Source organism: Rhagoletis zephyria, unplaced genomic scaffold, assembly GCF_001687245.7.
Source record: "Rhagoletis zephyria isolate East Lansing unplaced genomic scaffold, Rhagoletis_zephyria_1.1 Rzeph_scaffold_02101, whole genome shotgun sequence".
In the NCBI taxonomy this organism is placed as follows: Eukaryota; Metazoa; Arthropoda; class Insecta; order Diptera; family Tephritidae; genus Rhagoletis; species Rhagoletis zephyria.
In genome coordinates this window covers 1-15,060 of record NW_016159185.1, presented here as the reverse complement: position 1 = coordinate 15,060, position 15,060 = coordinate 1, and the positions used below count along the sequence as shown (strand labels likewise).

General features: G+C 42.1%; 1 protein-coding gene across 11 annotated transcripts in view; it reads right to left on the bottom strand.

The window, feature by feature from the left end:
• LOC108365993 (ER degradation-enhancing alpha-mannosidase-like protein 3) overlaps positions 1–13,559 on the bottom strand; it is a 45,173-nt gene extending 31,614 nt beyond the window's left edge. The window contains exons 1-3 of one of the 11 annotated variants that reach the window (XR_001848039.1): positions 13,176–13,481; positions 12,872–13,112; positions 4,861–4,989 (exon numbers count right to left, since the gene is read on the bottom strand). Coding sequence is in view for 3 of the 11 variants with exons in the window: in XM_017620242.1 (XP_017475731.1) it covers positions 12,872–12,982 (111 nt within the window). In the remaining 8 variants the exon portion in view is untranslated. Of the gene's footprint in view, positions 1–4,860; positions 4,990–12,375; positions 12,771–12,871; positions 13,113–13,160; positions 13,482–13,534 lie in introns of those variants that run through there. The other 10 variants (XR_001848038.1, XM_017620242.1, XM_017620240.1 and 7 more) reach the window with 10 other exon arrangements.
• Positions 13,560–15,060: the final 1,501 nt, after the last annotated feature.

Below are 15,060 nucleotides of genomic sequence, written 5' to 3'. Positions count from 1 at the left end.
CACGTCACTGTTGACAGTTATAATTTCGGGGAAGTGGAGAATTTCATTTACTAGGGAACCAGCAATATCACCGACAAAAATATCAGCATTGAAAACCCACGCAGAATTACTCTTGCCAACAGGTGCTGCTTTGGACTGAGTATGCAATTGGGGAGTAAAGTCCTTTCTCGACGTACATAAACAGCACTCTATAAGTCACTCATCTTGCCCGAGCTGTTATATGCCGCAGAAGCTTAGACAATGACAACATTTTATGAGGCGGCTCTTGGAGTATCCGAGAGAAAGATCTTACGGAAGATATACAGGCTTCTACGCATGGGCGACGATGTTACCGTAGACGATGGAACGATGAGTTGTATGAGCTTTACAACCAAATGTACATAGTGCAGCGAATGTATATAGAGCTGCTCCGCTGGCTTAGACATGTCGTTCAATAGGGACCGAAGTTTCAGGTGTAAAAGAATTCAACTCGCAAGCCGATGGTGGTAGGAGACGAATAGGAAGCACCCATGGCAATGGAGAGACCAAGTTGGCACAGAGAGAAATGACTGGCGTTCTTTGTGGAGCTCGGCCAAAATGGCTTAGGCGGTTAGAAAGCCAAAGTAGAAGAAGAATATGCAAATGATAAATGACGGAGTTGGGGGACCATTTTCTTGGATGCGCCAGGAGGAACTAGCAAAATATTCCTTATCAGATGGATTCTGGCAACGGTTCGATCAAAAAATTACATTACCTTAGCCATCGCTTCGTCTGGAATTGCTGCGACATTATTACCAGGTGGAAACATTGCCAATTCAGCTCTTTAGCTGCCATGGCACATAAAAAATCGTTTGAGGCTTTTGATCCATTGTTGCGGTATTTGCGTGGAAACGAGCTGATCAGCTCTTTTACTAGACTGCCAGCCCACTTGCTCACTGTGGTGAATACCACTAATGTTATTCAATCCAGCATTCAACGTGAGGAAATAGCATATACGTGGATAAACACCGTTGTGGAAAAAGACCATCCAACGAAATTTTTGAACTCGATTAATCTTCCAGGGAGACCTCACATACTGAAATTAAAAATAGGTTTGACAGTTATCATGCTGCGGAATATTAATCAGCGAAAACTCTGCAACGGAATGCGACTCGCAGTTAAGAAATTGATGAAGAACGTAATGTAAGAAAAGATTTTAACGTGGCCTTTCAAAGGTGAAGAATTCCCATGATTCCATTTAATGATGATGATTCAATTTAAAAGATTTGAATTCCCAATTGGATTGACATTCGGAATCACAATCAATAATGCTCCAGGTCAAACTTTGGAAAAGTATGGTTTAGATTTAGATGCGGATTGCTTCTCTGATGTTGCGTGTTCCTGTGTCGGCAAACCAGATATCCTTGATATCTATGCAGAGAATGTAAAAATAGCAAATATTGTGTGCGCACGAGTACTTATTACATAACCAAACACATATGAAACGTATGCTTTGTTTCGTTAACAATGTATCGTCCATATAACAGAAATATGCCACAGCAAAGCGTGGCAGGGTACAGCTAGTATTTACATCTTTCAATGCGTATTTTAGTTCATAAGCACAAAAGATATTTGAATTTATTTATCTGCCGATACTTAATCAGAAACAACGTTATCTACAAGGGAAAGCCAGTAATAAGCAGGGTGGGCAAAAACTCGGAGTTCGAGCGAGCGAGCGAGCAAACTCCTACTCAATGCCTCGCAGACAACGAGGCGCTCGCAGCTCGTACTCGTAGCAGCAATGAGGCGAGGCACGAGAAGTTTGGCTCGCTCGCCAAACGAGCGAGCGCTGCTTGTTTGCTCGCGCTCCTATTAAACGAGCGAGGCTATTGTGAGTTGCCTCGCTCGCAGTGCGAGGCGAGTAGCTGTCTGCATACTCACTCTGCTAGGAAAGACGAGTGAGCGACGAGCGAGCGATCCGAGTGTACTACACAACACATGCATTTTTGGGCATAAAAATGTGGGAATGTATGTCAATAGGTTATGTACGAAAGTATGTTAATAATTTATGTACATATGCATATATATACATATGTATGTAAGGTATTATATTAGGGCAGCATTTAAAACAACAAATAAAATTGATTACATACATAAGCATAGATTATGGAATGAATTATTTTTTAGTTATATTCATACATGTGTACACACATAACATGCATATTTATATATGTTTGTATGTACGTATTTATGTATATATGTATTTATGTATGTATGTACCAGGGTTGTTGCGAATATTCGCATTCGCATTCGCAACCGCGGAGCTTCCGCATTAATTTTAACATTCGCATTCGCTTTCGCATTCGCATTAATCAATGCGGATCTTTTGCGTATGCGAAAATAACAGTTTTTTTACGAGTTAAACTTGGCCAAATATTTTTTATTCCCAACTAAAAGCCCTTTCCGGATAATGATCAAACCGCTTATCCAAATTAAACAAGTTTGGTATCAAATGAAAGGGGACTTAAATAGCTTTAAAGCTGAAATGTCTAAACGAGCAAAGCCACCTATTGAAAAATATTTCAATAAAAAATTTTAATTAATTACCATAGAACAAACCTTGGATCAGGTATATGAATTTCTTTAGTATTAAATGATATAAAAAAATATAAATAGAGGCGGTAACCTTCGTTCGTTATTTCTGTTTAAAAGCTATTTCAGTCCTCTTTTACATGATATTAAATTTGTTTAATTTTGATAAGCTGTTTGTTTATTATCCAGAAAAATTTTTATTTCGGAACAAAAAATATTAGGCCAAGTATAACTGGTAAAAAATAACTGTTATTTTCGGTCCCTGGAATATAGTACAAGTGCACCGATAAAACGTATATCGGGCCAGTCACAGAAGAAAGGATTAAAAATTAATTAATGAAGAATTCTTTGGAAAACAATGGTGTTTAACAACGATCTTGCCATGATACTATATTGTGGAGATGAAAGTCTGGAGGACAATCCGACATTTGCAGCGCGATTCAATTCTCAAAAAATAATTATTGCACCGCAATAAAAAAAAAAAACAATAATTATAACTGAAAGTCTGCTCGACTGGTGCAGCGTCAATCGAAAAGAATTTACAATTTTGTCAATTTTCAAGTTTTTCAAGTTTGTCGCCTCGAGCGCTAAAATATCGCAGTTTTCGTATTTCTGAAAACTACCGTTGCATGGGAGGTAGGCGTGGTTATTGTCCGATTTTGCCCATTCAATACCATCCGTCCTACGCCCGAAAGAAGTGCACGTACCAAGTTTCGTTAAGATATCTCAATTTTTACTCGTTATCGTGTGCACAGACGGACGGACGGACGGACAGACGGTCACCGCTTAATCGATTTCTCTTTTCATCCTGATCATTTATGTATACATTTGTCTATATCTATTTCGATTCGTTTCGCCTGTTACAAAAAAAACCGTTATGTGAACAAAGTTATAATACCCATGTGCACAAGTGCGCTCCGCGGATGTTAGCGTTTAAACAGCCACATTCGCATCCGCGGATGTCTAAAATTCCACATTCGCAACATCCCTGGTATGTACATATGCATGTATTTTGTCTTTACAGAGAAAAGTAAGTAACGAAGATATTATAATCGTTTGTGCCGCAGAAAAAAGTAAGCACTTGTTAACACCCCCAAAATAGTTTGCTACTTGTAGCAGTTATGCTGTATACCTGAATGAAATATAGTCCTTGGTGAAAAAATTTATTTGTGGCCTGTTGTTCAAGGACATATGTACATATGTATGCATGTATATATGGATATGTAGACATGGGAAAATTTGCGTAAACAAAGAATAGAGATCGGTTCGCATACAACTTTGGCGTTGCGTTGGCGTCGAATTTCAAAGCAGCCGTCCACATTTCCAAAATTTGGCAACGCTAAGGCCTACACAAAGCAGAACGATCGCTGCGTCGGTCGCCAGCTGTTGCAAATAAATAAAATTAAATTAAATGTTTTTTCCTTTTAATCAAATGAAGGCAAGAAATATAATTTTTCATGCAATTATTGATATGAAATATTAATTTATCTCTCGTTAATATGTTAATTTAGTGGCCAAAGTAGTCTCTGCCAAGCTTCATTGTAGAACGCATACTTTTAACTTGCGTTCTGTCAAACCAACGCCAACTACAAAGTCAACGCGAAAGTTCTATGTGGACCAGCCTTAATTATCAAATAGTAGTTTGTATTATCCTACATACATACATATGTATAGGGGCTAAACCAGGAATATTCATTTGAAAATGCTGATGTCCTACTCATTTATGAAATGAAAGACAAAATAATGATTTTTATAAATATTATATTCTCATTTATACATATGTAACATAGTTACTTAGTCAAATTACTTGTATGTAAGAATACAAAGACAAATTATTTATCAGAAGCATTGCCCCTTACATATTGAAAAAAAGTAATAAAAGCTCTCAAAAAAGCAAAATCGCTACAGCGAAAAAAGTGTTTGAAAAACCGCATAAATTCAAATCCGCATAAAAAAGAACGGCATAAAAAGAGACCTAAGTGTATAAGTTGAAATTTTATAAGAAATTATTGAACATTAAAAACATTATACCTACATAGATATGTATGCACATATGTGCCTACCTAGTAGATAAAACTGGTCAAAATAGCACATTCTTCTGTGCATGAGAATATATACATAAATATATACAAACATATGTGTATATACATATGTATGTATATACATATCTGCATGCGTGCATAGAATCCTTTACTCGAAATTCTTAGTTGCTGCAATTTTTATTCCATACATTTTTGCCGACCAAACAGCGCGTTTGCCTGTCTAATCCTTTGGCTCGCTCGTTTACTCGCCTCATCTTCCTCGCTCGTTTACTCGCCTCGCTCGTCTGCTGATGCAAATGAGTGCCTCGCTCGCAACGACGCCCTCGCGAGGGCAGTGCTAATGAGGTAATGCTAGTACGAAAAACAGCTGATCGCATGTTGCTGGATGCAATTTAAACTAATAAGGAAACAGTTTATTTGTTTTTACTGTTGAAATTGGCAAAATAAACCTATTTAAATATAAAATATATTGTTTTATTAAGAATTTGTTGCAAATAAACAAGCAATTTATCAGATGCTTATGAAACTTGCAAATTATTACTGGATTTGCGTTCGCGTACATTTTTGGATACTTCTTCTATGAGAGCGAATTCTCAGATATTAGGTTTGTTTGGTGCCCAAAACAGCCCAGAAAGCGTGGTTAATAGAGAGCGAATACCTTCCACTTTTGGGTCGTAAATGTCTTCTTCTTCGTGCCCGAAACAGCCCGGACTTATATTTCGGCCAGAAATGTGCTAAAGGGCAATTTGAAATAACGGCTGTTGTTTGTTTACGTCCGATAGCAAATTTTGTCAAATACAAAAAAGGAAAATAGCACTAAAGGTTCAGAAATGTAAGTATTTGCTAATTTTATTAGCTATATAAGATAAATATACATAAAATCATTGCTTAGAACTTATTTGCTGATTCCGGGCACGAAAAGTGGTTTTTTGCGTTCCTCCAGCTCTGGGCGGGGGGGCTTTAGATTGCTAACCTCGGATTACGGAATTAAGGAAAATATGGGAGGTAGAGGGGGTCTCAAAGTGGTCTGTATGAAGTTTCAAAGCGCGGAGCCTTTAAGTTTTTAAGGAATTTGTTTTTAAAGTTCGTAAATTTAACAAACTTGTATGGCACTATTTCACAATATTTAATGCACTTTCGACTAAATTTACCCTTTGCACCCGTGCACGACCAAACAATAAATACTTATAGTATATTACAGCTTTTTTATGAAAAATTCATTCTTGCTAAATTATTATGAGTACACGCAGAATATTTGCAAATGACAGCAGGACTGTGTTGCCACATCTAAAAACCAAGCGTGATAAGGTTCTTTTGTTCAGATTTAAATAAATAGGCCCTGGGCTTGGGGTCATATTCCCCAATTCTGCGTAGTAAGGGTTGTAATCAAGCTTTCACGCAACACAACATTTAATCCTCGCAAATCGGAGTATTTCAAAATATAACTGGTCCACAGTATTTTTGCACAAAACCTTTTTCCTAGTAAGGGTTATAATCTCCCGCTAGGGCCGGCACCTTGTCGTTGGTGCGGGGGCTTAGCCAAATCGTCAACCGGTCCTCCCTGGATTAGGGTAACGCGAATGCTCTCGTAGCATCCGCGCTACCCTGACTCAGCTTAGGGCCGCTGGCGGACGGTGACCAAGAACTGCCGCCTCCTAATCCAGGGTCTGAAGCGACACCGTGCCCATTGGACGGTTTGCAGCCAGGAGGGAAACCGGCTGTATTAGAATGGCGCCTTCTCGACACCGGGCCGCCTCAAGGAGTAACGGTGGCCTTACCGCGACAAGGGGCGCTGGCGCGGCGGACGACGAGATCTCCTATTATTAATAGACTGCTACGTCTGGCGAGTCAGACACGCGGTCGTACGACCAAGATGAATACAACTAAAACCAAAACAACAACAACAAAAAGACAAGAAGACAAAGACAAAAAAGCAACCAAAGAGGCTCGGAGGAAGAACTTTTTAAATACTCTCCGATGCTGAGGCAGCTCTATTTATAGAGCATGCGAAGGACGATGAGAAGCCCTACATTAGTTCGGGCATCTATCACGAGAGGGCATTAAGGCCAACAGGTGGANAACAACAACAAAAAGACAAGAAGACAAAGACAAAAAAGCAACCAAAGAGGCTCGGAGGAAGAACTTTTTAAATACTCTCCGATGCTGAGGCAGCTCTATTTATAGAGCATGCGAAGGACGATGAGAAGCCCTACATTAGTTCGGGCATCTATCACGAGAGGGCATTAAGGCCAACAGGTGGACATGAGACCACCGAGCAGCAGAGAAGGCACCGTAGAAGGCACGATAGCGAACCAGCTCAAGCGCGGGACAGGTCCCGCAGCCGTAGCTCCACGGCATCTCGCGACTCTACGAGGCATGAGAAGGAACGCCACCGGGATAGGCGGGCAAAACCGCCCACACTTCCGCCTCTGGGGCAGCCAGGAGCCCTAGATGACCGCCGGCGTCTTGGCCTCAGTGGGGCAGCCTCGAAACGGTACGTGAGGTACTTGCAAGAGGGGTAGACACCCGAGGTGGCTAGGGAACTTGCCATACCGTCCTCGGGACAGAATAAAGCGACCGCACCCGCAAATGAGCGGATGGCGGGTATCAGAACAACGCAAACAGACCGCACCTGCCGACAGGCGGACGGGCGGGCACAACAGCGAGAAAGGTAGGGACGTACTCGCTGATAAGCGGGGTGAGGGACACCACAAAGGCAGGCGTACAGGCGAGACCGCACCCGCTGAAAAGCGGAAGAGTGGGCATGATCGCAGAGACGCCAAGAATAGCGACGAAGGTAGGAGGGAAAGGGGGTCTGACGAGACCGCACCCGCTGCAAAGCGGAAGAGCGGGCATTTAACACCCCAGACTCCCGATCCGAAGAAGCAACGGGAGCAGCTACCACCTCAGGCATCGGGACCCGGGGGAAGGCACTGGGAACCAACGTCCTCGCGGGGCGGGGGAGGGCAGACGCCTAGTTACTCGGATGCTCTAGGGGCATCAGGGTGGCAGTACCGCCTAGAGACTACCCTGCGGAGGCGCTGAGTCCGGAGGAGTTGACTACCCTACAGGACGCCATTATGGATGAGGTTTTCAAGGGGTGGTCGCACCCGCTGGCGTTCTGCGGAGTATACTTCCGTCCCGGCATGTTGCTAGTGGACTGCAAAGACGAGGGCACGGCAAAATGGCTGGAAGAGGCTGCACAGAAACTAGGAAGCTGGAGGGGGGCCATGTTGTGCGTCAAACGTGGCGTTGACATCCCACCGATGCACAATATGTCCATCTTCCTGCCGAGGAGTGCTGACAAATCGTCAGATTATGCGTTTGGGCTGCTGAGGGCACAAAACGCAGGGCCCAACACCCCTGCGTGGCGCGTCATTTCGAGCGCCATAGAGGACAACGGTCTACGTCTTAATGTAGGCGTCGACGAAGATTCGTACTGCAGTGTCAGAAGGGCCGGATACAAGCTGAATTACATATTCGGCTTTGTAACAACGCGGCCCTGGTGACAGAAGACAGCGGACGAGAAAGAAGGGGGCGAAAAAGACACCAAGGTAGATGGCAATCCCCCTGCTCCAACGGAGACAGGGAGCGCGTCGGCCCATCAGCCTACACTATCCCCCCTTCTATGGAGCCTAGTAGTGGATGAACTCCTTCAGCTTCTCTCTGACAATGGTATCCGCTGCCAAGGCTACGCGGACGATATAGTAATCATTGCGAGAGGGAAGTTTGAGAGCACCCTCTGCGACATCGTTTAAAGAGGCCTAAGATTATCAAGGGAATGGTGTGCCAAGTTAGGGCTGAGTATAAACCCAGCCAAAACCGCCATCGTTCCATTCACTAGGAAGAGGGCCCTGCCGGGCATGAGGGACATTACCTTGGGTGGGGTCGTGGCCAATGTCGCCAGCGAAGTGAAGTACCTAGGACTAATCCTGGTTACCAAACTTCTATGGAAGAAACACGTGGATGAGACCACATCCAAGGCTACGAAAGCATTAATGGTGTGTAAGCGTCTGTCGAGAAAATCCAAGGGTTGCAGCCCCAGGATCCTGAGATGGCTTTACACCATGATAGTACAGCCAATAGTGACATATGGGGCAGTGGCCTGGGTTTCAAGAACCACTTTGGCTACGCTCTGACAATCGCTCACCAAGCTACAACGACTGGCATGTGTGTGCATAACGGGAGCGATGCGCACATTTCCGACGACAGCGCTGGAAGTGGTCCTTGAACTCGAGACCCTGTACATAACTATAGAACTGGCTGCCAAAAGAACTCTGCTCAATGTCACTAGAGGGTATGGAAGAGGTAAGATCGTTTCCTCTAGGAACATGGCGAAGCTAGGGTCCTCGCTCCCGCTAGCCATGCTTCCGAGGGATGACATATGTAGAACCATAAGGTTTGAAAAGAGGTTTAAAATTGAGATAAGCAGTTAGGCAACCTGGAGTGCCTCCTCCTTTGAGACTCCTACAGGATAGTACACTGCAATGGTACACAGATGGCTCGAAGACCCCGGAAGGAATAGGGGCTGGAATCTTCGGACCTAGGTCCAGGATCTCTATCCCGATGGGGAAGTATCCGAGCATTTTCCAGGCTGAAGTCTACGCCATCTACTTGTGTGCGAAGACCATCATTAATAGAGGATACCGTAATGAGAGGATTGTAATTCTTAGTGACAGTCAGGCGGCACTCAAGGCTCTGTTATCCTTCGAAATCAAATCGTCTCTAGTCCTTGGGTGCATAGAGAGACTCAACTCCCTTGGTAGGCACAACAACGTCAAACGGGCGTGGGTGCCTGGCCATATGGGAATAGAGGGGAATGAAGCGGCGGACTGCCTCGCTAGAGAGGCGGCAGCCATTACACCAATTGGCCCTGAGCCCTTCCTGTGAGTGGGTCCCAACACTATTAAGGAAAAGCTCAGGGAGGAGAGGGACAATGTGAGGGACTCGAACTGGCAGAGTTCGGTAGGTATGCGACAGGCAAAAAGCCTGCTAGGAGGGTACAACAAGAGTAGATTCAAAAGTCTAATTGGCCTCCCAAAAGAGAGGCTGAGGATATTAACAGGTTTTCTTACAGGGCACAGCAGGCTCGGAGGGCATATGTATAAACTGGGGTTACGATCAAATGCCCTTTGCCGGTTCTGCGACGTCTCCAGTGAAACGCCACTCCACATCCTCATCGAGTGTGATGCAGTCGGCAGAAGACGTGAGAGGAGTCTGGGCTCCATGTGGCCACAGTTAGAGCACATACAGTCCTTATCCCCAAAGAAGCTTTTGGACTTCCTGGGGGATCTTTGCTTGGAGGAAGTATTGTGAAGAGTGGAGGGCACAGTAGACCAGCAGGTCGCAGTGCATACCTCATAATTTATCTATCTATCTAAGGGTTATAATCCTTAGTAAGGGTTCTAATCCCTAAGCGCGACCGAAGGCCGCCAACGCAAAAGGTGTTCTGTGCAAAAGGTGTTGCGCCCCTCTTTTTCGGCAACACAGAAAGGAGAAATCTACTTAGTGAGGGTTATAGTCCCTCAGCGCGGCCGAAGACCGCCAACGCAGAAGGTGTTCTGTGCAAAAAGTGTTGCACCCCTCTTCTTCGGCAACACACAAAAGAGAATTCCGCTTAGTAAGGGTTATAATCCCTAAGCGTGGCCGAAGGCCGCCAACGCAGAAGGTGTTCTGTGCAAAGGGGGTTGCGCCCCTCTTCTTCGGCAACACAGAAAGGAGAATTCTGCTTAGTGAGGGTTATAATCCCAACGCAGAAGGTGTTCTGTGCAAAAGTTGTTGCGCCCCTATTCTTCGGCAACACAGAAAAGAGAATTCTGCTTAATAAGGGTTATAATCCCTAAGCACGGCCGAAGGCCGCCAACGCTGAAGGTGTTCTGTGCAAAATGGTGTTGTGCCCCTCTTCATCGGTAACACAGAAAAGAGAATTCCACTTAGTAAGTGTTATAATCCATAAGTGCGGCCGAATGCCGCCAACGCACAAGGTGTTCTGTGCAAAAATGTGTTGCGCGCCTCTCCTTCGGCGAAACAGAAAGAAGAATACTACTTAGTAAGGGTTATAATCCGTAAGCGCGGCCGAAGGCCGCCTATCCAAAAAAAGGTTTTGCGCAAAAATACTGTGGATAGCGTAGCTGGCATTGGTCCGACCAGGGTTATTTTTTGAAATACTCCGATTTGCGAGGATTAAACACAACAAGTTGTATATCAAACGATAGTTGAGTTGTGCACTATTTATTTATAAGACTTTTCACTGTAATTAATACGGCACTTTTTAAAGAAAAATGTGTTTGTTTAAAATTGTTTGTATTTTTTTTTACATAAATTGCATTTTTGTTAAAACTTAAGAAGTTATATGTAACATTTATCTATGTAATTAAAGCCGCTCAAATTTCCTATTTAATGACATCAAAATTTCTAGATCCGTTCGATGGTTTTCGAGATATATGGATTTGAAAAAAGCGCTACATTTACCCGTTGACCTTTCGTAACTACCTTAGTTGTTGTTCCTGTCTCAAAAAAATTATACCGTTATATTTGTCTCAAAAACCTCTATCGAACTCAATTTATTCGTTGTAACTTTTCCATTTTTCGGATTCTTAACTTGTTCCCCGAAGGCCGCCTACGCAGAAAGGTGTTCAGCCCCTTTTCTTTGGCAACACAGAAAGGAGAATTCTACGTAGTGAGGGTTATAATCCCTAAGCGCGGCCGAAGGCCTCCTACGCAGAAAGGTGTTCTCTGGAAAAGGTGGTCATCCACTTTTATTTGGCAATAAAGAAAGGAGAATTGTACGTAGCGAGGGTTATACATAATCCATAAGCGCGGCCAAAGGCCGCCTACTCAAAAGGGGTTCTCTAACACCCTAATCCCCCTACTATTTATTTTAATCTGAACAAAATAACCTTATCCTTGTAATCGTATTTTCTTTTGGTAAAAATAAATAGGGCTGAGATTTCCAGGAAAAATTTTCCAATACGGATCCCGGCTTAAAAAAAAGAGGGGGTTTAGAGCGGCTTTTTGTGATTCTAAATCTGGAATGCCCCCCACCGCCCCCCACTCCCCGCCCCCTCCGGAGGCTTATAGTTTTTTAGAAAATTTAATTTTAAGTTGCAAAAAATGTCAACTTCAACCTCACTTTTTGCTTTGTAAACCAATTGAACTAAAATGTCGTGATGCCACACAAAAAAAAATGCCCAAAAAAACCACTGAATACGAGAAACAATAAAAACCGACATTATAATTTATTTTTTTTTTTTAATTAAATATCGAAGTATTGATAAAAAAAAGTGATTCCGTCTAAAATCGAGAGATTTCGTAATAAAAATGTTAACTTTTAGTTATTTATCGAAGTATTGATTTTTATGAATTCCTTTCTGCGTAGGATTTTAACCCTTACCAAATAGAATTCTCCTTTTGGTGTGCACCAACTGTAGCTTTGGGTAAGGATGAGGTAACTAGAATTCCCTTTCTGTGTGGTAAACCTGGGGCTGCCGTCCCAGTGATATCTATTATGGTTACTGGGTGTTTTATAAAAATGTCTTGTATATAAAAATGCGTGAAATGCATCAAAAGAAAGTGCGAAAAGTACAAGTGTTTCTTGCAAATAACTAAATTTCTTATACAAATTCACAAAATATGTATATCAAACGAAAGATGTTTAAAATACCTTTCGAACGTGGTGCCTTATATTTGGATTCTTTCCAAAACGATTATAACCCTCACTACTCCTTTTTCTGTTGCCCAAGAAGAGGGGCTGAAAACCTTTTGCAGAGATATTTCGTGGATATTTTTTTTTTTACAGGTTTTTGATTCGATTCACGGATTTGGGCACAGCAACCCAAAATCTTTGTACAAATTCATAGAGTACCCGGATATTTTAACAACAAATAACTTAAGTACTATTAGCAACAACATTGTCAAAGTGATAAATATAGTTAAAGAAGACCTCCATTAGTATCCCCACCGACTTTCATAAAAAAATTCAGTATACTTTGCGCGGAATAGCAATTGGTTCCGCAATGGAAATCTCAGCCATTTATCAAAGTCTCGATTTTATAATAAAAAGCCCAGCAGTCGAAAATTTTGAATCAAAAACAAAAATTATATGGTTTATAGTTGTATTTTATAGCTTCGAGAAGTATGGCAGCACACATTTGCTCTTACTGTCGGCCATTGTTATTTCTGTTTGTTTGTGAAAAGTGGTAAAATGAATTGATTTATAAACGCGTTTTACTTAATTAATTGATGAATATATATATATATTAAAAGTATAAAATACGCACGTGAACATTGAAGATATTGTGTATCAACCAAAATACAATTGATGTGGCATTTTGTACAAAAATTTGGGGGTGGTAGTGAAGATTATTAACTACAAATTGCTTAAATACCATTAGCAACTACTTTGTGAGTGTGATATATTCATGTAGAGAAAGCCTCCCCCAACATCCTGACCGAGTTTCATGACTAAATTCCATATACTTTCGCTTAAAACTCTATTGGTTCCGTTTTGGAAAGCCAACCCTAAAGCATTTAAAATAAATATATTAACTATTTTTTTATTATTATTACAAGCTTTTATTTAACTTGCTCTGAATGTATGTATGTATGTTAGTTAGGAGCAAATCTTGCAATCAACCAACTTCCCGATGACCTACGGACTTGAAATTTCACAGTTGGCTCAAAATCCGATAACAATGCAATACGAAAGATGATGAACAAAATGGTAAACCACAAGCCAACGTTTCACTGTTAAACAACCAAATTTTTATTCCCCGGGCATGCGACAATTTCTAATATATCTTTATTATCAATCTACTTATTCCGTTTCTATTAGAACTGTCAAACTATAAACGATACTATCGATAGTGTCGATAGTCTGGTAACTTGAAATAACTATCGGTAGTTTTAGTACTATCACCACTATTTTTTCATTGATAGCGTACTCTCTTTCCTAGCGCTCTTCACATTTGCACGTATAGCCCTGTATGCAGCTCTCAAGAAAACGGTCAAGAAAATATTGCCATTATTTCGTGTGTNTTAAGGTTGCTGCAGAAAACTGCGGCAGCATCTCAGCGGGATTGATTAGTTAACTTGCTAATGGAGGCTGCTTGGAGCGGAAGCAAAATCATTGCGAGGAAATGCTGTTATTGTAATGATAAAGAACCATTTCCGGAACGGCTTTGCCGTGCCCTATGTACACAAAATGCAGCGATTCGTCCAAGAACTACACTTGCATCTACGCATCTTGCATCTTGATGCCTGTCGCAATTTAACACAGCACTTCTTTTTATTAGATTTTACGCAGTCTTCAACTCAAAAATCACTCACAAATTGCAAATTAACACGATTTAAACTGATTTTTCACTTATAATTCAAATTTCTCTTTCGCTGATTTGTAAACAATGGTTTATTTACAAGTTACTATAACTGTCAAAATCGGCAAAGCCAAGGTAGCGGTACTCCTGACGGCGCCACCTTTGTTCGCTGCACCGTGGTGTGCGCCCAAGGAATTTTGACATTTTTGATACTTCACAGCCTGTTGCCTCACTCTTTCCTCAAGAAATAATGGAACGGGCATATATTTCTGTTGCAAACCTGGGTTGCCCATTATTTCTTATATAATTTATTGTTAAAGTTTTCATATAAACGATGAATATGATAGCAAAATAACATACAACTTGATGCTACCAGACTGGAATTTGGAATAATAAAAGCGGATTTTTAATTCGGAATTTTCACTCAGTAGAATTCTCCTTTCTGTTTTGCGAAGAAAAGGAGCTGAACACCGTTTGCAGAGAACACCTTTCTGCGTAGGCGGCCTACGGCCGCACTTAGGGATTATAACCCTCAGGCAGTAGAATTATCCCTTCTGTTTTGCGAGGAAAAGGAGCTGAACACCGTTTGCAGAGAACACGTTTCTGCGTAGGCGGCCTTCAGCCACACTTAGGGATTATAACCCTCAGGCAGAAGAATTCTCCTTTCTGCTTTGCGAAGAAAAGGAGCTGAACACCGTTTGCAGAGAACACGTTTCTGCGTAGGCGGCCTTCAGCCACACTTAGGGATTATAACCCTCAGGCAGAAGAATTCTCCTTTCTGCTTTGCGAAGAAAAGGAGCTGAACACCGTTTGCAGAGAACACGTTTCTGCGTAGGCGGCCTTCAGCCACACTTAGGGATTATAACCCTCAGGCAGAAGAATTCTCCTTTCTGCTTTGCGAAGAAAAGGAGCTGAACACCTTTTGCAGAGAACACCTTTCTGCATAAGCGGCCTTCGACCGAACTTAAAGCAAACAAATCGGGCAGACCAACACCGCCTACGCCATAGGCAATATTTTTGCACAGGGGTTCGTGACCGGAAACCCTCATTGATAATAATACACGCCCAGCATAAAAGTAGCGGTAAATTTTCATTTTCTTTTGTGTTGATTTCCCCTGTATTCCTTTTTAAACATTGCCTTCTTTGTATGTATT